We start from the raw sequence: 27,061 nt of genomic DNA, 5'->3' as shown, positions 1-27,061 counted from the left end.
TTGTGTTTTGTGTGTAGGTAGAGGAATTGTATAAGGAAAACATTATTTTTTTAAGTTAAGATAGAGAAATTTTTCTTCAAATAAAATAAAAGAACAAGCGTCTCACATTTTTTGATAATTCTACCCCTAAAGAGTTTAAAAGGGGGATGGAAGTTTGCATTAGAAAAAACATTATTTTCGAAGTTATGATGAGTTCTGTGACATTTCGAGTTTGACAGTTTTAGAGATGTACCATTTATCGAGTTAACTAGCAATTTTTGTAAGAGTTATTAGTGCCTATTTTTGGAGAAGTTGCGTTTATTTTTAAAAATAATATTTTTCCGCTTTTTGCCCACGGCTTCATTCGCGTGGAACGTGTAAAGTCTGGTTACATCAGCTAATAGAGATCGTTATCAGCGTGTAGTTTTCATAGCAAAGTATGGTCGGCAAACAAATCCTACTAATATTATAAATGTGAAAGTTTGTGAGTGAGTGAGTGAGTGAGTGAGTGAGTGAGTATGTTTGTTACTTTTTCACGCTTAAACGGCTGGACGGATTTGGATGAAATTTGGCAGAAAGTTAGTTTATAACCTGGATTAAAACATAGGATACTTTTTATCCCGATATTCCCACGGGATAGGGATAAAATCTTGAAATAACAACCGCTAGGCTTAGAGTCATGAAATTTGGTATGTAGGTAGTTGGACGTCTGGAATAAAACATAGGTGACTTTTTGACCCGATATTCCCACGGGATACCTAGGGATAAAATCTTGAAATAACAACCGCTGGGCTTTGAGTCATGAAATTTGGTATGTAGGTAACTGGACATCTGGAATAACACTTAAGTGACTTTTTGACCCGATATTCCTACGGGATAACTAGGGATAAAATCTCGAAATAACAACCACTGGGCTTTGAGCCATGAAATTTGGTATGTAGGTAGCTGGACCTCTGGAATAACACATAGGCTACTTTTTATTCCGATATTCCCATGGGATAGGGATAAAATCTCGAAATAATAACCGCTGGGCTTAGAGTCATGAAATTTGGTATGTAGGTAACTGGACATCTGGAATAACACTTAAGTGACTTTTTGACCCGATATTCCCACGGGATAACTAGGGATAAAATCTCGAAATAACAACCACTGGGCTTAGACCCATGAATTTTGGTATGTAGGTAGCTGGACCTCTGGAATAACACATAGGCTACTTTTTATTCCGATATTCCCACGGGATAGGGATAAAATTTCGAAATAACAACCGCTGGGCTTAGAGGCATGAAATTTGGTATGTAGGTAGCCGGACGTCTGGAATAACACATACGCTACTTTTTATCCCGATATTTCCACGGGATAGTTTTGTAACTAAGGGACCCCATACATCCGTGTATTATTGTTATTATTATTTTGTAATTTTTTCTTTAATTGTATACTTACTGTAGTTTTTAAGTATTTTATTTGTACTTATTTTATTTTGAAAAAATTACTTTCTGCCAAGCTTCTTGCGGCGCATTCTTCTTGGCAATGATGGTCTTTCCGAAAGTGCTGGTATTTAAAAAAATGACGTGTAAAAGTGCCCATTGCGGCCTATTTACTGAATCATCATCATCCCAGCCTATATACGTCCCACTGCTGGGCACAGGCCTCCTCTCAGAACAAGAGGGCTTGGGCCATAGTTCCCACGCGGGCCCAGTGCGGATTGGGAACTTCACACACACCATTGAATTGCTTCGCAGGTTTGTGCAGGTTTCTTCACGATGTTTTCCTTCACCGCAAAGCTCGTGGTAAATTTCAAATGTAATTCCGCACATGAATTTCGAAAAACTCAGAGGTGCGAGCCGGGGTTTGAACCCACGACCCTCTGCTTGAGAGGCGATAGGTCAAACCACTAGGCCACCACGGCTTCCACATTTACTGAATAAATGATATGAATTTGAATTAGGATACGGAAAATTTTTGAAATTTTAGCGCTGGGTTTAGAGTCTTGAATTTTGTACAGTTATTCACAACACAACCTCAATGAAGACCACGATATAAATTTTGGAAATTTCCAGGGGAATTTTGTAAAATCCCGAAAATTTCAATTGCAACTACCAGACCGAATAGTTTACGCGTGCGAAGCCGCGGGTAAAAGCTAGTAAATTATAAACCTACCTACCACTATACCGTGACGACCAGATGGCCTTGTGGTTAGAGAACCTGACTACGAAGCTTGAGGTCCCGGGTTCGATTCCCGTGTCGGGGCAGATATTTGTATGAAAAATACGAATGTTTGCTCTCGGGTCTTGGGTGTTTAATATGTATTTAAGTATGTATCTATCTAAACAATTATATTTATCCGTTGCTTAGTACCCATAACACAAGCTTTGCTAAGCTTACTTTGGGACTAGGTTAATTGGTGTTAATTGTCCCGTTATATTTATTTATTATTTATTTATATAAATAGAATAGAAAGTATTGTATGTGCTAATCAATATGTTTAAATAAAACAAAAAATACAAATATAATTTTCTTTATTCACCAGTTCCAGAAGAAATTGCACCCTCATTACTACTGTCAGAATCTTTGGTATCTGAATCATCGGCGACATTGATGACCAACAAACAAATAAATTTTCATTATAATTCATCTTGCAACCTGTCTATCCGAACGAAACGCTCACAGTCCTGTAGTATAATATTTTTTGTTTTTTTCAACCACTCAGCCAGTTTTTGCCAGATACATTTACATGTTGGCACGTATCCTTCAGCAACTTCAGCAATTTGTAAGCCGTAAATGGTGGTGAAGTGTTGTTGCCGCGTTTGCAAAATCTTGCAAGTTTTGTTTTCTGTGCATCTATATTTCAGTTTGTATTTTCAATTTCGGTTTTACGGGATGACCGTAAAAGTAAAAATTTGGAATTGAAATAAAAAATACAAAAAGATTCCAAAAAAACAATCTTATTTTGTTTAACAATTTAAAATATCTTAGTGTTCACTGTTATCGAATAATGAACCGCGACAATTGCCCATAATGTTGTGTCTCGTCACTATTCTGTTCCGTTTCACACATTGCGTCATTTAAAAAAATAAATATTTTACTATCGTATTCGATGGAGTCTATTCAATGGACACAGATATTGCTATATATTTTTAAAATGTACAGTTTTTCATTTTTTTCATTATTTTGCTTCGAAATATAAATTATTTTTAAAAAATATTTTGGGAACATAGTATGCGTAATTCGGAAAATTTTCAAGAGTGCCAAAACTCATCATAGGTGAAAAAAAAATTAAGTGAACGATTCGAATATAATTAAGAGAATACGTATTTAACTAATTTTTAAAAATTTCACCACTGAGGGGGTAAAAAGGTAGATGGATATTTGAATGAGAAAAACTTAATTTTTTATGTTATCATTTAATTCGTCAAAAGAAATAAAAGAACAGATATTTTCTTTGTTAAGATTAGATAGTTTTTCCTTCGAAACTCCACAAATATACTTCTGTAAATTAATCCATCTATCTTACTAATATTATAAACACGAAAGTTTGTATGGATGGATTGTTTGGATGTATGTTCGTTAATCTTTCACGCAAAAACTACTGAACGGATTTGAAAGAAATTTGGCATACAGTTTATATATACCCTGGATTAACATACTCGTATAAATTACTTTTTATCCCGATATTCCCACGGGATAGGGATAAAATCTCGAAATAATAACCGCTGGGTTTAGAATCATGAAATTTGGTATGTAGGTAGCTGAACATCTGAAATAACATATACCTAAGCTACTTTTTATCCCGATATTCCCAAAGGATAGGGATAAAATCTAGAAATTTCAACCGCTGGGTTTAGAGTAATGAAATTTTGGGTTGTTGTTCTTGACACAACCTCAATGAAGACCACGATCTAAATTTTGGGAATTCCCAGAGGAATTTTGTAAAATCCCGGAATTTCAAATGTAACTACTAGATCGAATAGTTTAAGCATGCGAAGTCGCGGGTTAATTCTAGTTTTATTATAATTAAGAATGCATTTTTTATTTTCTACACTGTTTTTTACAATACTAAAAATGAGTTTTTACCCTAACAATATTAAATCTAACGTCCATGTTGACCTCTTATATTATTATGTACATTGTGTATTTTTTTTTAACTATGAGACCATAATTTTACTACCTTACTAAGTAATATTTATGTCTGCACGAACAGTAATAAACAATAGGTACGTTTAATATCCGTGGCAGTTATTCTACTTACATGTAGTTACAGAGTAAAATTCTAGAGATACTTACCCTGATTTTTTTTTCTTTTATTTATTTATTTATATTAGCTAAAAACTTTCAACATATATATATATATATATATATATATATAATATATATATATATATATATATATATATATATATAATGGTCAACACGCTCAGCACGGTTAAGTCTAAGCCAAGGGATGCGGTTTTAAGCCCCGCTAAACACGTATAAATATCTTAGATACTAAAGTACCTACTCCGACTTTATTAGAAACTTTTACAAATTATAAATTTAACAATCCTAAAACATTTGCTTAACGATACAGAGGTAAAGATCTATCTATAGGCTTCATCATTTAATAATACGATCAATTTCAATCAAACGGGTTCGTCTAGTTTGAATTTCAAACAAATTACCACTTATAAGTACGCATGGCTTGATGATGATGATGACCTTTTGATAACGAAGAATTGCTATCCCTGGCCCTAGGATATTCACTCTTTGAGAAATTTGATGAAAAATTCTTAGGTGACGTTGTCATCACACGATCGTCACTGCAAAAGTCTTAAAAAACTGTTTTTATGATTACAATTTTCATCATATTATCGGTGTCCTCTTGAGTTAACAGGAGAACTAAGCTGTTGGAACGTATTTATTAGTTTTCACGTTTCCCGCATTGGTGGGGTATTCTTCGTCGCCAGTTTTACGCATGTTCATGATCATATCCCTCACTTTGGCTCTTGCGATCTTTCCAGATATTGTTCTCGGCAAGTCGTTTACGAAGACCACACCACCATGTAGATGCTTGTGGATAGAGAGTTTGTCTGTAAAAAAATAGTTATTAGCTTAACTACTTACTGTAAAAAATATTTAACATATTGGTTCTGTTTGTCCAGATTCTGTGGTACCACTTTGTCAATCTCGACGAATAAAGTATAAATTAAAATCCCCTCTTTTAACATTCTATGGTTCTTAGGGCTTCTTGCACAGTCTAGGGTTAAAAAAATCGTTAAAAGGCCACAATATCTAACTCCACGGCGCTTGCGATCTTATTACAAGGTTTTTCTACTACATAAAGAAATCGTTAATGCTAAATATATTTCCGTCCGTGTTAGACAATACAAGCGCTGGGTCAGGGATGACAGTTTTGAACTGTTTGACGCTGCTGAACCCTGGGCTAGCAGTTAAATCAGTTTTTTAGAGTTAAATCTGGTCCGCACAAGCTCGGTCATATTCATGGTCCTTGGTTAAGTAGACCGGAATACTTTACCAGTTTTCATGTGGTACCAAAACTGAGGTATTAAGTAAGTAGAAGAGAAAATGATAGAATAGTAAAAGCTACGTACCAGCAACTAGGTCTTTGATTTCTTCTTCAGTGGCAGTGGAGCCAGGAGCTCGCATGACCACCGCGACTGCTTGCTTGCCATCCTCTGGATGCGGGATACCCAAGACACACACATCAAGCACGTCCGGATGAGTTGTGATCAACTGTTCAATCTCCATGGGCATGACCTGCAAATTTCAATTTCACGTCTTAAGGATGGTGATAGAATTGGGACAGTCTTTTACAGCCTGGAAGACCAACCAGGAAAAAAATCGTAATAAAACGAAACTAAAATTATCAGATTCAAAGTTATATAAGGTCGAAGAGAGATAAACGTACCTATACCTATGGGATAATTTTGATATATTACAAAAACAGCTTTATAATTTAAAAGCGTCTACTAAAATAATAATACCTAATATATCCGCATAGAAACTTATCCCGCTAAGTAACTTTTGCTATTTTACAGAGATTATTACGAGCGTACTTAGTGGAAAACTTTTTCATCATCATCATCATCATCATCCCAGCCCATATACGTCCCACTGCAGGGCACAGGCCTCCCCTCAGAATGAGAGGGCTTGGGCAGTAGTTCCCACGCGGGCCCAGTGCGGATTGGGAACTTCACACGCACCATTGAATTGCTTCGCAGGCTTGTGCAGGTGGAAAACTTTTTAGTTATAAAGAATTACATAAACCTGATTTCGTTTTGCTGAGATCTATCTATATCCACGAGATATTTGCCATCGTAAATCATAGAGCTGGCGGAGTGCGCCAAAATATCTGAACACGCACTTATGCGATGGACAATACGGTCGACCCTAATAATACCTAGACGACCCCGATGTTTATGGTGGTGACCATAAAGATTTTCGCAGTTAGCTTGACTGGTCCTATTCGCAAAAAAAACTGTTCTAATCGTAAAAATAAGTAAAAACATTAACCAGTCAGAGGGGGCAGAAAGGTCGCCCATCACTGCGGCCTCGGGCTTCGTTATGCTTCCCATCGGTCTTTATTAAGTACTTGACGAGCGCATTCTGCTACAGAGATCTTTGTGACAGATGTAATGGTATCTATGCATCGATTGTTGAAAAACAAAGAGATGTTATTCAACTTACGTAATAACGACGGTACTTGAAGGCACTGGACATCCGCTCCACGAAGAAGTGGTATCCATTTTCATCCTTGTACAAGAGGTCTCCTGTTTTGTACCAGCCGTCGGCTGTGAACGCCTTAGCATTCGCCTCAGGATTATTAAAGTACTCCTGTAAATAATTTATTATTTCATCATCATCAATAAAATATAGTTCAACCATTAGGTTCCTGTTTAATAGAACGTTCTCATACTAGTAAAGTGTCGTTATGATCAAACGTTAGGTAGGTCCAATCAATGAACACAAACAAGTTCGTAGCTACTCTGCCTCGTTAGAACATGCTGTGTAATGGCAGAGCAGCAGGTCTGTTTGTACATTAATTTTCCTTAATTTTCAGGCAATGCCTTGTCACTAAGACATTTTGTATAAGAAAGTTCCACAGTGGGATAATTTAGTCGGCTCAATAAATCTATAAGATCTAAGCCTAGTAAGCCTAATGTTAGACTTTTTGCAAGAAAATCGTTCTGGCAACAGTCCGAAATGAGGCAGTGATGTTTATGTATCAACAAGATAATCTTTCAACGCCTAATGTAAGAATGAGGAAATCGATCAGCAGGGCTACTACGAAACTCGAAACTCGAAGTTCGTATCGGACCGTCCCTCTCGCTCTCGTATTAAATAGAATAATTGACAGAGGGACCGCACGACACGAACTTCGAGTTTCGAGTTTCCCTGTAGTAGTTAGCCCTGCTGACCGGTCGTTCTGGAGCGTATATATTTGTACCTATTTGTATCTATTATCCACATCCGTCCCTTTTATTTATGGTGTCTGAAAGTCGGTGTCGGAGTAATACTAATTGATGCCCAACTAATCAGATACGTGTGTGTAACCCCCAAAAATCCACTGGTAAACTAAGTATTATCGCTCTTTTTTGTGCTGTATTTTGGTCGTAAAAAACAACGTAAGACTTGGCAGCAGCGCTCTCTATTGTCAACTACAAACTCCGGCTATCAGCACTGCGTTACAAAAGGAAAGGTGAAACCATCACACTATTTCTCCAAGATACGAGTACCTAGTTGTCATGAAGGTTCACAATTGGTCCTCGACCGACGATCACGACCACTTTTTCGAGAGTGTAGTGACTTAGAAGAGCATTAGTCAACGGCCGTTATGAAGTAAATCCTGACACATTGCAAAACTATGAAGTTTCTGAATATTAACAATATGAATCATCGACAAAAATGCAATGCTTACTTGTTGCGTGCGACAGAGTAGTAAGTAAGTATAGCATTTTTTTCAATGGTTGATATTAACTATAATCAGGAACTTCATAGTTGTGCAATGTACCAGGATTCAGGATTGACTTCTTAGCGGCCGGGCACTATAGGTGCTGTTAACGGTGCCCCAAAGAAGATGTAATGTATAGGAATCGGTGCCCTCCACTCCAACTCGTGATTCCCTATGCAATTGCTTTACTTTGCTTATGGGCAGTTACACTTACCACAAATCTCGGTCCTTTAGACCACAGTTCTCCTATTTTGTTAGGTTCAGTGATCACCTCACCTGTTTTCGGATCGACCAGCTGCAAAAAATAAAACAGGTATTTGATGATGTGGACAACAAATTAACATCTGAGTTGCATAATTGATATGTGATAATGTGCAATCATGTAGGTACGCTTTATATCTAAAACATTGATTGTTTCAACCTCTGTACCTACTGGAATGCTTACGTATTTAATCGATGATCTTAATTATTTTACGATTACGTATAAATAAACAGACGTTTTAGCTTGGCTTGCATGAAATACCTATCAACTTTTTAATTTTAAAATCTTGTACCCCAATTCGAGAATTTTTTTGCAAGATCGGTCTCAGATTAAAAATCGTGACCAACGGAACTCTCAGTAACTCGCATTTGGTACGAATTTTTAGGGTTCCGTAGCCAAAATGGCAAAAACGGAACCCTTATAGTTTTGCCATGTCTGTCTGTCTGTCTGTCTGTCTGTCTGTCCGCGGCTTTGCTCAGGGACTATCAATGCTAGAAAGCAGTAATTTTTCACGAATATATATGTAAATTATGCCGACAAAAATATACGTAGTGGGGGTGATTTTTTTTCTCATCCAACCTTGTAGTGTAGGGTATCGCTGGATAGGTCTTTCTAAATCATTAGGGGATTGCTAAAACGATTTTTCGATTCAATGATTTTTTTGCAAATTATTCAACTAAGTGCAAATTTTCATTAAAATCGAGCGTCTAATCTAAACCGGTGGGTGGAAAAATTTGAAAAAATTCAGGATTGTAGTATGTATATTAAATTTACTAGGTAAACTATAAGGGTTAAGTTTTCTTGAGAATTATTAGTAGTTTAAGAGTAAATAGCAGCCTAAGGTATAAAATATACCTAAACTTGGAATATTCCGTACAAAATACGAAATCCTTAGAAAAATATTACTTAATCTTTTCGTAATGGCTACGGAACCCTATTTCGGGCGTGTCCGACACGCTCTTGGCCGGTTTTTTTAATGGAAAAATCTGGAGGCATCTTTCGAAAAAAGTAAACAGAGTTAATTTCATTTTAGGGCTGTGATTCCACCAGAGATGTGCGAGGGTGCAGGCTACGTTACGAGGAATGAGTTTGGCATGCATCAATAGAATCGCTTGCGCTGAGCGAGGATACCTAAATGAAGCGTTTCTATTGGTTCTGGTTCATAATAAACGTATATCTCGCAACACATCCTCGCACATCTCTGGTAGAAACACAGCTTTATATGCATCTAAAGCGGCATTCAATTGGTATATTGCTATTTCAGTTAGGATACTGGCCATGAATTTTATTCAGTTTTATTTGAGCGTGCATGAAACTACACCCAAGATACACAAGGTACACAAGGTTTGGAACAATATCAATTTTGATACGGGTGAACTCATGTCTTCTAATTATAAATAAAATTGCTCAATGAAAAAGAACCGAAAGACGTCACAAATCGGATGTTATTTATGCATTAATCATTAACTGATGCCATCAAAGCTATTGTCATATCCATATCACGTACAAAGCTAATGACATAGATTTGCAAGTCCGATGAAAATATTGTAATTGATTTAATCGCATTGTACGATATTCCTACATTACACTTAAAAAATTGCAATACTTAATACCCCCTACGGATCTAAAATTGGTAAATGTGCCGAAAAACAACCGAAGAACACCGAAAACTAAATATATGCTTTATCCGTTTCTTTTTGTTTTATTAGACAGAGACAGCATAGAGATATCCGTCACACAGAATAACAGAAACTTAACAGAGAGTGATCATAACATAACAGGCTCGCAGAACATTAATTATCCTAACAAAATTAGTAGTAGCGATAAGGCCGCCTATTGCTTACCTTGTAATTTTCTCTCTGTGTATCTGTTTTCTGTATCGCTTACTATTTCTGGTGTACAATAATAGTATGTACATTACTGTGGAGGCCGGGAAGTAGGGGGGGGGGGGGTCGCTACGCTCGGCCGTCTATATCTGCTTGGCCGGCAACCCCAGGTTCCGGCCGAGGCTTGTATAGTGCTTTTCTCAAACATTACATGTACTTAATAAAATAAAAAAAACAAGAAATGAAGCTGGCGGGACGCTAGTCTGGTCGCCCTGTTGTGTACGCGCGTGTCGCGCTGGCTGCTGGCGGGCGGTGTTGCTGGGCGTGGGCCGCGTGCGTGTCGCAGAGCGCACGTTGAAACAAAAGACGGTTACATTGCCGGCCAGCGGCCTGCAAGGTTGTATGAAATCTTTTTGCAGGCCGCTAGAGTGACCGCGCGCAGGCTGCCGAGTCACAGCGCCTGCAGCGCGATACTTCTCAGCCTATTATTTGTAACCCAACGTCAATATTTCATGTCATGTTTGAGAAAAGAGTCTTTGTATATTGTATTGTATTGTACTCTGTTAAATACAAGACATAGTGTCAAAAGTAACTACACAGAAATGACTACTTAAAAGCCCAATTGTGTTGAATTTTTCCGATGAAAATGACCACCTTGGTTAGTGGCAAACTTGAGGAAATTACATCTACATAGCTATATTATGAGGCATATTACCTGTGTTTTTACCAGTTCCAGGTCAGTACCCACGTTACCGACGGGCCCATTCGGCGCCGGAAGAAATATCGGTCCAACGCATTCAGTCTGCGCAAACAGGTTCCACACGGCGGCGTCTTTCCGCAATCGAGACTAAAAGAGAGAGAACATTTTATTCCTTGATCCAAACCTTACTTTTCATCTTCATGGGGATCTATGATTTAGCTTGGAATCATTCATTTGGATGAATTTGTATGACAATACGAAGGAAGGAGATGAGTTTGCGACAAAAAGGCTATTACCATTCTCCAACCCTTCCCGAATTATCTAATTGCTGTTTGCTGTTAATTTCTGTTCTAATAAGATTTAGGTGTAATCGTAATTTACGTAACTAATGTCTGAAATGCCGGGTGATGTAGCCTGTAATACGAGCAAAAAGTTAAAGCATAGAACGTCCTCGTCAAACTGAACAACATTAGTTCAGCGACTTTTAAAAATAATGGAGTCTTTAGATTTTCCTTTTTTTCATACAAATTAAATACTGCTATCAATGTACGCCCTGAGTGTACGCCATCCTAAAACACAACTGACGTCGCCTGTCACGCTACAAACATCAAGCATTTTGCTTTACATTGCGTTTTCGAATAAACTTCAAAGTGTAATAAAAAATAAAAAAATAATTATTTTTAAAAGTCGCTGAAGTAATGTTGTTCATTTTGACGAGTATGGTCTATGTTTTAATTATTTGCTCATATTAGGGGAGACCGAGGGGAGCTGTGAAAGAGGAGAGTAGCGACAGTGTCGATTTTTTGGAAATCATTAACTGCTAGCGAGTTCACAATAGCGCGCGTTTTTTAGTTCAAGTCTCGAACTATAAGTTCCCAAAAATTGACGTTGCCACTACTTTCCTCTGTCACAACTCTCCTCGGTCTCCCTACAGGCCACACCCGGTATATCACTATAAGAATTGCACTCGATAATCCGCCAAAAAATCTTGCGCTTCTGTTTTCCAGCGAGAAGAGTGAGACAGCCGGTCAAATCATATGACACATGAGATATTCTTAGCCCATCTAAATGACAACGCATATCTATCTAATACCACAGCTAATACTATTCCGCATGTCTATAGGCAGCGATGCTCGCTTACCATCAAATTGTCGACTTCCTCAATTGCCACTCTTTTTCATAAAAAAACAAAATCAAAATCAAAATCACTTATTCAGTAAATAGGCCGCAATGGGCACTTTTACACGTCATTTTTTAAAACTACCAGCGCTTTCGGAAAGACCATCATTGCCAAGAAGAATGCGCCGCAAGAAACTTGGCAGAAAGTCATTTTTTCAACATAAAATAATTACAAATAAAATACTTAAAAACTACAGTATACAATGAAATAAAAGAAAATACAAAATAATAATAATAATAATAATACAGGGATGTATGGGGTCCCTTAGTTACAAAACTAAACACTAACTATAATCTACGTTCAGTGGAAGTGTAGACTGCTTCCACCGTCATAAATTAAAAAAATAAATAATTATAATAATAATAATTTAATTCTGAAATTTACATTTCAGGTCAAGTAACCAATAAACTTTTGGATTCCGAAGGCAAGCTCACGTCTGCCGCCCCAAAGTTAGCTCACACGAACTCATGTCATGCTCTGAAAGCAGAGCGGTACCGAGGGCATGGTATTGCTTCCGTTCCCATAAGCTCTATGGGATCGTCTTGGGAGCTTCGACGTCGCGGGCCTGTGACTAGAAATTAAACTAAAAATATACAAGTTTAAAATCCATAAGCTTAACAATATACAGCCTTAAATATAGCAAGGGGATGTATAAAGTCCCTGAGTTAATAATAAAATTACTATATAGCAAGGGGATGTAGAAAGTCCCTGAGTTAACAATAAATAAAATTCCTAATCTAAATAATTCAGAGATGTATATAGTCTCTGAATGTCAAAGTAAACTAATTTAATTAATTAAATTATACAATCTTCAGAGGTGTAAAAAGCCTCCAGTGTCAAAAACTAAAAATAATTATTAAAATAAAGAAATGGAGATGTATAAGGTCTCCAAATGTCAAACCAATAAATATTTTTAAATTAAATTCTGCAACATGGACAACGGCAACAGAACCAGAAACTAGACACGAAATGCGCCAGGACACTGCCAAGTCACACTTCACAACACTTATTTATACACCGACATAAACACACACACACACACAAACACGAATACATCACATCACACATCAACATCCTAATTTTCATCGGCTTTCAGTTTAGGCCATGTCGCACCATCACATAAGTAACATCACATAATAATAATCATCACCATCATCATTATCAACCGTAGAACGTCCACTGTTGGACATGGCCTCCCCCATAGTCATACATACCTCCTTTTAACCAGATCATCCGTCCATCTCGTTGGTGGATATCCTGCACTCCACTTGCCAATCCGCGGTCTCCATTCGAGAACTTTTTGACCCCAATCAACAGCCATCTGTTTTCGGTGCTACATGGCCTGCCCATTGCCAGTTCAACGAACTAATTCACTTGGAGAGCTAATTCACAATAATATGCAAGTGGAAATCTGAATAGCATTCACTTACTTTGATTAGGTTTAGGATACTCTCGTTGATGGAGGAACCAGTGATGACGATTGTGTTAAAGCTTGTCAAGTCGCAGTGTTTGGGATGCTTTATCAGACCTGCGAAGAGGTTTGGGCTTCCGGTACTCACGACGGGCTGGATGATAAAAAATCTCATCAAAATCATTTTGAAAACCAAAACCACATCTACATAATAAACAATCTTAATTTGAAGAATGTGTTTGATATTGATAATGATTAGATTACGTTACATTTCAGCTGTAAATATGATAATGAAATATCAAAAACTACTGGAAAATTTCGTAACTGACATGTAACATACCCTGTATTTGTTGATGATATCGATGGCGTGTTCGATGGTGACCGGCGACGAAGTCTGCACCTGGATGTGGTTTGCTGTGATCATGCTGAGTGAGGCCAGGTACGATGATATCCATTGGACACTTGATAAATTTAGTGCTGGTTCGATGTTTCTGCAAATCAATAAAGTGACAAGAATATTTAGCAACGGAGCCATCAGAACAATCATCACTGTTGAAAAGAATAGTAAAAATTAATATACGGATCTCAATGAAATTACAATGTCATAAGTATAATATACTTAGGATCAGGAAAAATAAGAATCCAGAGCAAATAATACAGGTACAGAAAATGATACAAAACAAGTGAGTGACGGAAGAAAGTTTAAAACCGGCCAAGAGCGTGTCGGACACGCCCAAAATAGGGTTCCGTAGCCATTACGAAAAAAATAAGTAATATTTTTCTGAGGATTTCGTATTTTATACGGAATCTTCCAAGTTTAGGTATATTTTATACCTTAGGATTCTATTTACTCTTAAACTACCAATAATTCTCAAGCAAACTTACCCGTTATAATTTCCTTATAAGTTTGATATATTTACTACCATCCTGAATTTTTTCAAATTTTTTCACCCACCGGTTTAGATTTTAGAGGGGGGAACGCTCGATTTTAATGAAAATTTGCACTTTAAAGTTGAATATTTCGCAAACATATCACTGAATCGAAAAATCATCGTAGCAAAACCAACTATAGGGTTGGATGAAAAAAAAAACACCCCCACTTTACTTCTATGGGAGGCACCTTAAAATTTTTTTTATTATTTTTTTTTTGTTCCATTTTGTCGGCATAGTTTACATATATATCCGTGCAAAATTACAGCTTTCTAGCATTGACAGCCCCTGAGCAAAGCCGCGGACGGACAGACAGACAGACAGACATGGCGAAACTATAAGGGTTGCTTTTTTGCCATTTTGGCTCCGGAACCCTAAAAAGAGCTCGAACGAAACTATTTAAAAGTACGAGTAACTCAAGTTTTGTAGCCATTCAGAGAAAAAAAATCCATGTAGTTTTAATTTCAACCCAGTGTAAACTTGACAGTTTGATACATTCTCATTTTGACGTGGTCAAACGGAGCTTAATACGAAATTGAGATTAATGTCTTCCAGCAATATGGATGATTTTTGATTACACAACCTAATTGATAATACTTACTAAAATCTAATGAATAATATTGACTCACTTTTGCTTCAAAAGCGTGTAAAGGCGAAGAATTTTGATGATGTGCTTATGCTTGAAAGCCGCCACTTTGGGTAGACCAGTTGTTCCACTAGTACTAATTAGCCAGGCATATACCTTGTCGGTATCGAATGTGGCAACTCTGTAAAATATTTACATCCATTTAGAAGTTTACACTTTTCTAGTTGTACGTGTTTATTTCTCGCCTACTACTTTTACATTCATATTTTTTTTTTATATTTCGAAAGTAACTTGTTTTGTTTTGGTACCTTAATACCTATACTGTGTTCCACGTGATAGCAGTTACTATAAAACAAACAATTTGAACAAGTTTGAGTCTCAATTCATTAACTGGCAATTGTCAACTTCCAAAATAAATCTTTATATTTTTGTAATGGGTATCTTACTTAAAATCTTCTTCAGGTGTACGGTCATCGTAGTTCTTCATAAATTTGGCAAAGGAGTTTTCGCCACCACCAAATGTAACTAATTTCACGTTCAAGCCTAGGTCTTTCGCTGCTCTGTCATATTCATCAAAGTTCTCCACTTCACAAAAAGCCATCTTCGGTTTGGTAGTGTCGAATAGCAATTTTATCTCCTCTGTGGAATGAATAATTTCATGAGAAATGCTTGTTTTTTGTAGAAAATTAGCAAGGTAAGCACCATTTATACTGCAACTTATACTACTACTGTATTCAACATTTATAATGGAAACATGAAAGTAATACCATAGATTAAAGCAGGTGATGCCGCTGTCAAAATAAACGGATAAAACAACGGATAAAAATAAAATAAACATACGTTAAAATCTCAGTTGCATAATGACAGATAGTAATTCATATCATAATCATATTCGTAAGCATTGATTTAAAGATAAACAAGTAATTAGCGCGTCTAAAGTAAATACACCTGTTTTTAGGATCAATCATATTTTTTTATTCCATCATTATCCATTATCAGGGGTCGGACAATAAGTGCGGATGACGTAAAAATGACGTAATCTTGCACACAAGATGATGTTTTTATTTAAACTTCCGTGTGACATGTAGTAACAAAGTAGCATTAATGAAGTAACAAAATAATCGTAAATAAATCAATGGAATTCAGTGAATAAAATAAATTTCATATCGTTTAATAAGGGGAGGTTGATAAATGATAAGTGATAATTGTTTATGAAAATCAAAAATACTATTTGAAATCACCCTATAAGTGGTTTGACGTCATCGGCACTTTCTGCCGACCCCTGTTCATTATCAACAAAGGTTTGTAATTTTATTGTAAACTGTACAGCGTATTTACTTAATCTATATACTTCCGATTCAATTTGGTATTAGATATAATATTCCCTCATTATTTCTCCTTTAGTTCTAGTTCTAGCTATAGAATAAAATAGCATTGGGGCCTGTGTGGCTAGAGAAAGTAAGAAATTATTTTTATTGCTATTTATATGCGTTTTTATGCCGAGTACTCCCGAAAAAAAATGATTTAGGTACTACTGTAGAATGATCATTACCTATATTTAGTTGTATTTTTCTAAAAGTGACTGGATGACCTACTGTTAGTAGGGTTGCAAATTTGTAATCGCTTAAAATGGCGGCGCTATTTGCAAGATTTTTAAAGACGGGATGTCAACCAACAGGATGTGAGTTTTGTGAGACTAACCATATTTGTACAAAGGATCGACTCCAGCGAGAGGAAGCCCGTTCATGAAGGCTGCGTAGAAAGGGATGTGCACATCTAGGTGGTTCCTCCCTGACACCACGAGCACGTCTCCTGGCTGCAGACCGGCGTTCCTGAGGCATCGCGCCAGGTGGATGGAGCGGGACTTCACTGACAGCTTGGATTCTGTCTCACCAGTTGCTGCGTCGATCTAATAAATATAAGTGTACTTTTTTATTATTTATCTCATGCCAGTGTTAACACGCTATCTGTCGGCAGGCAGGTGGTGGATGGAGGCAGTTGGCAATGGATCGTCAGGCGTGGAGAAAAGGAGAGGAGGTATATATTCGAAAATGGGTGAATTGAAGGCTGCCATTGATGATGATGATGACGATTTGGCAACCAGTTTTGATTTAGTTCAGATAACAATAGACATAGTGGCTGTTGATAACGGTTTCATCAACGAGGTTACTAACGTTACTAGGCAGAAAGTAGTGACGCATAACCAAATTTTAATCGTAATAAAACTGATTTGTACATAGTTTTGATAACGTAGGTATTAATTTTGTTTTTTTTCAAGATTTAAATTACATTTTTAAGTTATTATGTATCAGTGATAATCTTCTCTCTTTTAATTTGACTAAAGACGAACTTGATGAAACACAAATAAATACGTTTGCTTTTTTACTCGTTTTCTGCGACATAGAATCAGAAATTAGGATATAGAAAAACCAGGGTAAGCGACATAGTGAGAAGAATTGTGAAATTTTAGGACTTCCATGAAAATCGCGCGGGGACTTGGCGCAGGCGCGGCGTATTTATTTCATATAATCTTATATACATATAGCAGTGCTGCGTGAAGTGGGTCTCTGCTCTATTAAAACCTAAGATTGGTTTTTGATGTCTTTTGTATTTTTTATTTGAACTCCAAATTTTGTTACTTTTACGGTCATCGGTCGGTTTGAAAGTTTCTCGATGCGGGCTAAAAACATAGATGTCGCTAGTGCCGCTGCTTAAGCGACTGAATAAGAAATAAGCAAGTTGAGATATGTGGTGCATAGGAGAAATTCGTGTCTGTACTCCTGTCCTGTGGTAGTGTAGGGGTATGGCACGCAGCACGGAATGCTGAGGACCTGAGTTCGATTACCAGCGCTGGTCTCTTTTTCTGGTTTTTCTGTGCATCTATGTTTCAGTTAATATTTTCGCTATTAAAACCTATTGAAACAGCACTCCGCGCGCTCCAAGCCGTGCACCCACGCAATTTAGCGGAGGCCCTTAGTGACAGTGATCGAGGCACATCATGAAGAACTGATGGCCGATGGGGCAAATGTGTGGTGACTAGGTACCGGATGACGCAGTGTAGTTAAGTTAGGCCCTTCGCCAGGTGGACTGGCGACCTGATGAAGGTAGCAGGTGTCATATCTAACCTACGCCTATATCCAGCAATATCTGATTTGGCTGGTGATGGTGATGGTAATGATTTGTATTCGTTACTATAACTACACAATATTGAACGTGTTTTATCGTCGTGACTTTTTATAACAATTGTTCGTGTTCCATATCAATTAACTAAAACAATTACTTCATGCTCACCCGCGACCTTATGATGATAGCTACGTTTATGCATAAATACACATTTCTTGCATAAACGTACTCGTATCTATCATAAGATCGCGGGTGAGCAAAGTTAATTGTTTCAGTTCATTGACATGGACCTCCGTAGAGTAACGCCTGATTCATTAAAATATATAATGTTCGTGCTCAAACATTTGATAAATAACAAAGAAGTGTTTGTATGTTAAGTTGAATAGAAGAAATTAGAGTAGTCTTCTTTAGCCGGTGTATTTCGTCGCGAACTTAAATATGAGGTGGATATGAAACATTACTTAATGTGGAGAAAACGGATGCAATTTTACTAGGGTAAACCCTCCAGTTGATGAACCCCCCCCCCTCCAGTGAATGAACAAAACCACGTTTTTTGCCTAAAATAAGCAATATAGCCATTTCCACCAACTGTCGTATTTTTTTTCTTACCGGCAACTCGATTTCCTATGCAATGGCAACAATCGGTAAATTTATTTTCGACCAATTTCAAAAGAATTTCAACATGGCAGGCGTTTGAAGTTCACGTATTTCTGCTTTTGAAGTTTTGTATGGAAAAATTAGATCCCACCCACCCAGGTAAAAACAGTGCATGTTTGGAGTAACATTTGAACTGCTTATTTCCATGTATACCACGAAAAAGTTTAGCTATTGGTTAGATTAACAGTTAAATCTTCTATAAATGTACTCTTTAGTGGTTTATTTTGCGGTTAAGTTGATATTTTTAGGTGTTCCATTACTGGCTTATCAAATGTTCTAAAACCAGTAAATGAACAGTCTGATGGACGTGATCGAAATGCACGATAGTTTTACTTCCTAAATTGGACTTGTTAATTATATTAGATTGTACAACAAGAGCATAAAACAAGCCAGTCACCCAAGCCGGTACAATGAGGGTGGATAGACACGTCGAGGAGAAATGGGGATTGCGAGGAAAGGAAATAGGAACAGTTAAAACAATTGTTCAGTTAATGTGTACCTTTTATTTGTCATGAATTACTATTGTTATTAATTAATTATATTTTTTTTTTGTTTTAATTGATTTTTTTAGATCGAGATTTTTATTTTTATATAAAGAATCGTTAAAAATTGTACTTAACTAAAATTATGTAAAACTTTTCTCGTAGCTAGCGTAAATTCATTTTATACATATACACTTGCCTAAAAAATAAATAGATAAACTTTATATATTACATCTAAACCTAGTATTACTACTTACTGGCTGGTCATATAATTAAGCACGCTGAATAGTTTATTTTTTATTCAAATTTAAATAGAGAACGGACCGCCGCTTTGTGGTTTTAGGTTATTATTTGAATAATTTTGGCGCCATTTAGTGCCGTAAAAGTCTTAAAGGCGATTGCTTCATATAAAAAAACGGGGAAAAATAAAAGTTGTGATAAATCTACAAGAAAAGTAATACTAAAACTTCGCGACAAGAATTGGTCGTATAAACACATAGCCGATCATCTGTAATATTCAAAAACTATGGTTTTCCACGCCATAAAGCATTTTGCTACGTATCAAACTACTTCAAATGTTCCGCGTGTACCTAGACAAAGAAAGTCATCTCGTCGAGATGATCGAAATATCGTTCGTTTGGCAAAACAAAATTCTTTTAAAGGGTCTAATGAGTTGAGAAAAGAATATTTTGGCGAAAACAACCCTTCAGCAATCTCGGCACGCAGTATTCGAATGCGTTTGGTGGAAGAAAAGTTGCACGGAAGGATAGCAAGGAAGGTGCCTATGTTGAAACGGTGTCATAGGCAAGCCCGGCTTGCATTTGCAAGAAGATATGAAAATTGGACAGTCAGACAGTGGAAAAACGTTCTTTTTTCTGACGAGACAAAAATAAATAGGGTATGTTCTGATGGCAAACGATATGTAAAACGGCCTCCAAATAAAGCATCCGACCCAAAGTACACAAAAGTAACTTTAAAGCATGGCGGGGGAAATGTAAAAATTTGGGGATGTTTTTCTGGACATGGTGTTGGACCTGTTAGGCTGATAGAAGGAAACATGGATCAATTTCAATACAAAAACATACTGGAAGAAACAATGTTACCATATGCTGAAGGCGTGCTTCCGGTTATTTGGACATTCCAGCACGACAATGATCCCAAGCATACTGCACGTACCATTAAGGAATTCCTCACATCGCAATCAGTTTCTGTCTTAGATTGGCCAGCCAACAGCCCCGATCTTAACCCAATAGAGCATCTTTGGTGCGAAGTCAAGAAAAAAGTTTCAAATCGACAGTGTGGCAATTTAAGAGAACTGTATGACGTATTCTTAGAAGAATGGAACTCTCTCTCTTGCGAAATGTCAAAAATTGATAGATTCAATGCCTCGCCGGTGTAAGGCAGTAATAAAAAGCCGTGGACATGCTACTAACTATTAATTTTAGTTAAAATGTATTACATTGCTTTTTTTTCTGTACAAACTTCACGTTAGTGTGATTTAGTTAATCTAAGTTTCAAATAAAAAAACTTTCGAACAGTTCAATAAATCGTTCTTAATTATTTGTCCAGCTTCATTACTATTTGAATTTGTTACTAAAGAGAATAAAAACAAAATTTGTAAAAAAATTACAGTAATTTTATTCTTTATTCTAAATCCCGTTTGCTCTATTCATGTGGCTATTTCATAACGTAACTAGTTACTTCTAAGAAGGACCCACGACTACACATGACATGGTTTAGTTAAAAATAATCTGGAACTTCAAATCGTTCTTAATTACGTGGCCACCACTGTATATTTAAAAATTAAATTATCGGTAGCAGATTACGTCCTGCAACCCTATCTTTAAATTACATAAGTAAGCCATAAAATATCTTGGTTTGTTTATTTTCGTTTTCAAGTGGGTAATAAGTAATTAAAGTTAGTTGTTCATACAGTTATCAAGTTATGTTATGTTATGGTGCCATCGGGGTATCGTCGTGGTATCGTTGGTGCCATAATGTCCAAAAAATTATACATTTAAAAAAAATATACAAAAATATCTAGTCTTGAGTCATGGTTGCTGCGGTGTACACTTTTAATTTAAGGGTATATATTATAGCTAAAGAGTTTTAATTAAGAGTGTTAGTAAGTTGTAAACGGGTGTTTTAATACTTTATTTACTTTTTTCAAGCGTGCATTTGTACGGATCAAAATCGAGTAACAAATCAAATAAACGCAAGTTAATATAACTATGGGTAAGTTAATAATAGCAATACTTGACTGGTAATTTTTGTTACAATAATAAAAACCGCAAATATTTTACGTTAGTACTTTACAGATCGTGCAGGCTGAATAATTTTTTTTTTAATGCTCTAGTTTTATTTATTCGCTCTTTTTATACACTCGTTTGTCAAATACGACAGTTTGCTTTCTATCATAGACGCAAAGTACCTACAGTCAGTAAGTTGCAGTTAACTTTACCTAGCCAGTTCATGTCAAACATGTTTTTGTGCGGCCTTGGTGCGGCCCAAGTCAATGTAAAAGCAACCGCCAGATTTTCAGTAGTTGTTTTCTATGAAAAGGTTTTGCGGCCCATCTAGTCTATGGTCTTCAAGTTTTTGACCATTGACCAGTGGCTTCAAATTTTACATAGCTGTTCTTTTGTTCTTCTTTACCTTACAGACGGTGGGCAATTTGGAGTGCATTGGATCGATTCCGGGGTAGGCAGTTGGTAGTTGGTGCCTCAGCAGCGCGCCACCAGCATTAGCGCTATGGCTACCCTGCTGCCTACTCATGCACGCCATTAATTCTACTATCCTACTATAATATTATAAATGCGAAAGTTTGTGTGTGTGTGTGTGTGTGTGTGTGTGTGTGTGTTTGTTTGTTACTCCTTCACGCTAAAACGGCTGGATGGATTTGGATGTAATTTGGTAAATATGTAGATAGCTGGACATCTGGAATAACACATAGGTTACTTTTTATCCCGATATTCCACGGGATACGCTACGCTGGGCTTAGTCTTGAAATTTTGGACAGTTGTTCTTACAACAATCTAAATGACGATTAAAATTTTCGGAATTCTCAGGGGAATTTTAAAAATCCCAGAATTTCAATTGTACCAGACCAGATCGAATAGCTTACGCGTACGAAGCCGCGGGTAAACTCTAGTATTCCAATAAAGTACTGCTAGTAGTGTAATATTGTGGGACCGCGATGCTATCAAATTAAAAGTGATCTATCGAACACAAACTATTGCAATAATGAAAACACAGCCTTATAAAAACGAACCCACCTGCCAAGTATGATCTTCAGGGAACTGGATCATGTAATCCATAAAGAAATTTCCCAAGTGATAAGAATCATCGTTCACTTCACCATTTGTTATAACTTGCTGTTTGATCTGCATTTTTCACTTATTTATTATGTATTCTTTATTCATAAAGAAAAGTAATGAAAAAAAAAAACAGTCTAGACGTGTTAGTATGCTGTCCAAGCTAAGGGCTTACTGCATTTGATTTGACTAAAAAATATCTACACATTGCCTTTTATTTGGTGGTGAATGGTACAATTCATAAGATACTAATTAGCAGATTACCTATTGGTAATTAACAAAACGCTTAATTGAAAAATGCTATTATGAATTGTACCATTCACCACGCTGCACTGATTACCTTAATGACGTTGATGTTATCTAAATGTATTATGCTTCAAATGTTTCCTAATGATATTATGATAATGATAATGTATAATTATATTTGTTTAATGTTGATAATTTAAATCTCGCCCTTTGACATTTAATAATATGATATCATTTTGTTACTTTAAGACTAGAGTTAGGGAGACTATTGCATTTTACTTTGTGACATTTAATTTTCATTATGATGCGCTGTTATTAATTTGGTCATCTGAATTAACCTATATACTCGTATCCTATCTTATGTGATCTACTGCCAGGTCTTTTCAAATGATTTCGTACGCTTGCGCTCTTGTTTGTTTGTAACCTAACTATACCTATGCTGACGAAATAAATAAATGAATTATTATTAAGGGATTAACAACAAGTTTTGGGGTTTCCGCCTTGCGAGTGGCATTTTACCTTACATAGGTGTTTTAATGTACCTGAAGACATAATTTTAAGTCACCAGTCGAAATACCATTAGAAAGTGGTATTTCAAACAAATGGTTTGAATCATACCTGAGACAACGGGAGCAATGTGTCTTAGTGTCAACCTTAAATCACAAATGTCGCACAATGTCTAGTATTAAATCTGACATCTCATGCATGGAATCTGGTGTGCCCCAGGGGAGCATACTGGGACCCATTTTATTTCTCTTGTATGTGAATTACCTACCAGAGCTATTGTCCAGCAAAATAATTATGTTCGCTGATGATATTTGTGCCTTTTTGTGTCCATTCTGCTCTTTTCGCTTTTGTTTTGTTTGTTTTTGGTATGTATTAATGTGACCAAATAAATATATTTTCTTTCTTTTCTTTCTTTCTTTCTTTATATATCCATGCTATTTGAATTTAAGAGAAACGAAGTTGAAGACCTTAATAATTTAATTACAAATAACTTGTCCATTGTTGTCAATTGGTTAAGTACGCTTAATCTAACCGCAAACATAAATAAAACTAAGTGTCTCCATTTTAGAAATATTAGGACTAATAGTGTAAGGCTAGATATAAAATCAAATAACTTGTCGGTTCTGGCTGTAAATGAAGCTAAATTTTTGGGTGTTTATGTAGATGAAAACTTAAACTGGAAAAAGCATGTAGATTTTCTCTGTGGCAAACTCAGTAGTTTCATTTTTGCTCTGAAGCGCTTAAAAAACCTTTCTTCTATAAAAGCGGCCTTACAGGCGTATCACGCGTTTTTCAAATCACACATTCTCTATGGATTGGCGGTATGGGGCAGTTGTACTGAAGTCCATCGGCTGTTTAAATTGCAAAAGAGATGTGTGCTTATTTTAAATGGCATCCAGTCAAACCGAGAGTCATGCAGAGCATCTTTTAAAAAACTAGGTTTGCCCACAATTCCAGCACTGTATGTTATAGAGCTCTGCAAACTAGTCTTTCGAAATGCAAATAAATTTCCTCCAAAAAACAATTTTAATAGCATCAGACTTAATTTGAGGTTTGCTTACGATGTCCGGGCCCCTATTGCTACGACAACCATCTACCAGCGCAGCGCTACTTACGTGGCTGCAAAAGTGTATAACACATTGCCTGTAGAAATTAAGTCACTCAAACACACAAAATTTTTGCCAGCTCTGAAAAAGTTTGTTATCGAGTTATGTGCTTAAATGAATATTATAATTTTAACTGTTAGTTATTAAGTGAAATGTATCTAGCTACACCCACTGGGTAAAATTATATTGATTCTACCTGTATTGCATAACATCAGCATGTACCTTATACATATAATTTATGGCTTTATTAAATAAATAAATAAATAAGTCATAAAATCTGTGTCTTTCTGCAAAACCTTAGCTCATAAGAAAATTATTGCTAGTTAATAAGACTTATTAGTGCTATAATTCTAGGGTTTCTTAGATAATTTTCACGTACGTATTTTTTCCGAGTAGCGAATTTTCATGTCAAGCAAACTTCGCCGTTCTCGTTTTTCAAACCAACAGCGTTGCTTTTTCAGGTGATGGGGGCGCCCGATTTCAATATCATTTTTTTACAATACAATACAAATTTGCACTTTAAAGTTGAACACAGATAAGTGAATCGAAACTTGTGTTCACAACCCCAATAATTTATTGAATCAGGCGTTACTTTGCGGAGGTCCATGTCAATGAACTAAGTTAAGCTTATGCAAAATATGCGTGGGTGCAAACGCATCTATCACCACCAGATGATAGATGATAGATGGTTTTGTGTGATTTGTGTGTGTTCTTACAGTGTGGAGGTGGAGGAACTGCATGAACACGCATATTTTGCATAAGCTTAGCTATAGTTAGGTCGCGGGTGAGCAAGGAAATTCTTTTAGTTCCCCAATAATTTCACAAACCCTATCCAGCGATACCCCATAATATAGGGTTAGACGAAAAAAATAAACACCCCCCACTTTACGTCTATGTAAATTAAAAACGGCAAGTACTGGGACAGCGACCAAGACTCGTACAGTCTACTTTATCGTATCCAGTTGTTAAATAATTATAGGTACCATGCCGATCAATTCCCTTGCCTTATATTTCAGTATTATTATGTGTTGTAATGTTACTAGTATCATCATTATCATCTCTGCCTATATATAAGTACGTACGTATTTGACAAAGAGAGGCGCATTTTGAGAGGGCTTTAGGTGACTAGGTACCTAGTTTCCAAGCGGGTTCAATGTGTACTGACTGATAACATCACACAGAGCACTGAATTTTTTCGCAGGTGTGAGCATTCTAAATTTAATATAAACAATAATTAAAACGAGTACATTAGATATAGATCACTAGATAACTTGGTTACGAAATAATAGCAAAACGGTGCCGATGCCGATAACAATCTGTACTATATCAATTTAACTATTTTTATCTAATTAATAGCGTAATAGTTTACTTTGCGGCAAATAATAAGATAGCTCTAAGCTTCAATTTTTCATTTCAATTCGTTATGTCACTTAGGTAGGGTCGATGCGTGCATTTGGATCGATTCCAGGGTATGCAGCGCCAGTTTACGCCATAGCAACGCGCCGCCACCCCCCCACTGCAGGGTAGGCGCCTACCCTGCTGCTCACTCCATGCACGCCATTGGTCAGGTGTTCAGGTCCGCTCTTGACAGTTATGTCCGGGCGCCATGTCCAGTAACCTTAGTGTAAGTTTTCGGTTACAAAATACGTCTCGATCGCGTTCGCGTTAAAATCTCAGTTTTATAAATAAATAAACAAACAGGGCGAAAATTTTAGCATTAACAGCTTTCATTCTTTGTCGCCGATAGGCATCATACGAATTTTCGTCTCCTATTTGTTGAATTTAATTTTTTTTAACTGTTTTTGTTAAGTGCGAGGTGCAAACTTAGCTTGGTCGTGTTATACATACCTACATTTAACTAACACTACACACCTACCTATACCTATCAATATATTATACGTAATAGACAGCTATCGTCACAGTGTAAGAAAAGTTCTTAGACTTTGCTATCGTAGCTATACATCTATATAAAAGACATTTAATCACGGACTCAACCGCTTGGTGGCGCTTTAGTCGAGACCACAAATATACGTGAAGATAGCTATCTATTACCAGTATACACACTCTCATCTATGCCTAACACAAGTGGTTCTCTCAAGTGATGTCAGATTACATCTAGGCGACAAGGGGGGGTTCAGCACCGCGCATGACATGGGTACCTAGGGTATCGCCATCTTGGGCTCAAATTTGTGCCTCTGGGATATAAAGGGGTAATGAATGCGAGGTTCCGGGGGAAGGACAGGTAATAAAGCAACTTGTGAACCACAAACCTCAATAAAGCCAACTCAAAGCGCTCGCCAAATCCACACCGTATTAATCACTGTTTACCTATTGTTTTTTACACAAAAAAAACATACTAAGTATTTAACACTATTTACAAGGTTTATAATACAGTTTAAAATTTAGTAACATACACACACAGTTAACAGTAAATACTAGTCTTCTTATTATTTAATTACACAACATACCTACGAAGTCTGCCGAATTTCCCGCGAATGTACTGTGCTGACAGACAGCAATTTGTTTTTGAGCTGCGCGCGGCGTGCGCTGGCAATGGTTTCAGAAGCAAACAGCAAGAACCAAGGAGGATGAGAATTCAAATTGTTTTTTATTCGAAATACTTGCACAAGGGCTTACATTTCGGCGATATTTTTAGAAGCTTTTCTGTCCTGTTTGTTTATTTATTTATTTATTGTTTGTTTGGGTTATCAAAATGGTGTTGTAGAGCGCTAGCCTGCTCTTTCGTTTTTTTGTCGCGTTCTGGCGGTTCACTTTTATGTTATAGATAGAATAGATTAGAAATTCTA

General features: G+C 36.6%; 1 protein-coding gene across 2 annotated transcripts; it reads right to left on the bottom strand.

Moving 5' to 3' along the window:
- Positions 1–4,365: 4,365 nt before the first annotated feature.
- On the bottom strand, positions 4,366–26,662 carry LOC141431040 (luciferin 4-monooxygenase-like). Of its 2 annotated transcripts, none has more exons than XM_074092007.1 (11): positions 26,525–26,662; positions 16,521–16,728; positions 15,266–15,458; positions 14,863–15,000; positions 13,644–13,794; positions 13,323–13,457; positions 10,728–10,859; positions 8,139–8,219; positions 6,661–6,807; positions 5,565–5,730; positions 4,366–5,042 (listed from the first exon to the last, which is right to left on the bottom strand). In XM_074092007.1, the coding sequence occupies exons 2-11, from the start codon at positions 16,564–16,566 to the stop codon at positions 4,852–4,854; spliced, it is 1,380 nt and encodes a 459-aa protein (XP_073948108.1). In that variant the 5' UTR covers positions 16,567–16,728; positions 26,525–26,662; the 3' UTR covers positions 4,366–4,851. The 2 variants fall into 2 exon arrangements, with proteins under 2 accessions (XP_073948108.1, XP_073948107.1); XM_074092006.1 differs by lacking the exon at positions 26,525–26,662 and adding an exon at positions 22,357–22,583.
- Positions 26,663–27,061: the final 399 nt, after the last annotated feature.

The sequence above is a fragment of the Choristoneura fumiferana genome, chromosome 9 (assembly GCF_025370935.1).
Source record: "Choristoneura fumiferana chromosome 9, NRCan_CFum_1, whole genome shotgun sequence".
Classification (NCBI taxonomy): Eukaryota; Metazoa; Arthropoda; class Insecta; order Lepidoptera; family Tortricidae; genus Choristoneura; species Choristoneura fumiferana.
Note: the sequence above shows the minus strand (reverse complement) of the source record. Positions and strands in the feature narration are given on the sequence as shown.

What these genes read in the sequence shown, in the direction of transcription:
- LOC141431040 (XM_074092006.1), bottom strand. Translation starts at nt 22,470, where the DNA reads ATGCAGATCAAACAGCAAGTTATAACAAATGGTGAAGTGAACGATGAT. An exon ending in GTATCCTAAACCTAATCAAA is followed by an intron (nt 10,860 to 13,322) that starts GTAAGTGAATGC and finishes TCTCTCTTTTAG; the next exon opens with TCTCGATTGCGGAAAGACGC. An exon ending in TGGAACTGGTAAAAACACAG is followed by an intron (nt 8,220 to 10,727) that starts GTAATATGCCTC and finishes TATTTTTTGCAG; the next exon opens with CTGGTCGATCCGAAAACAGG.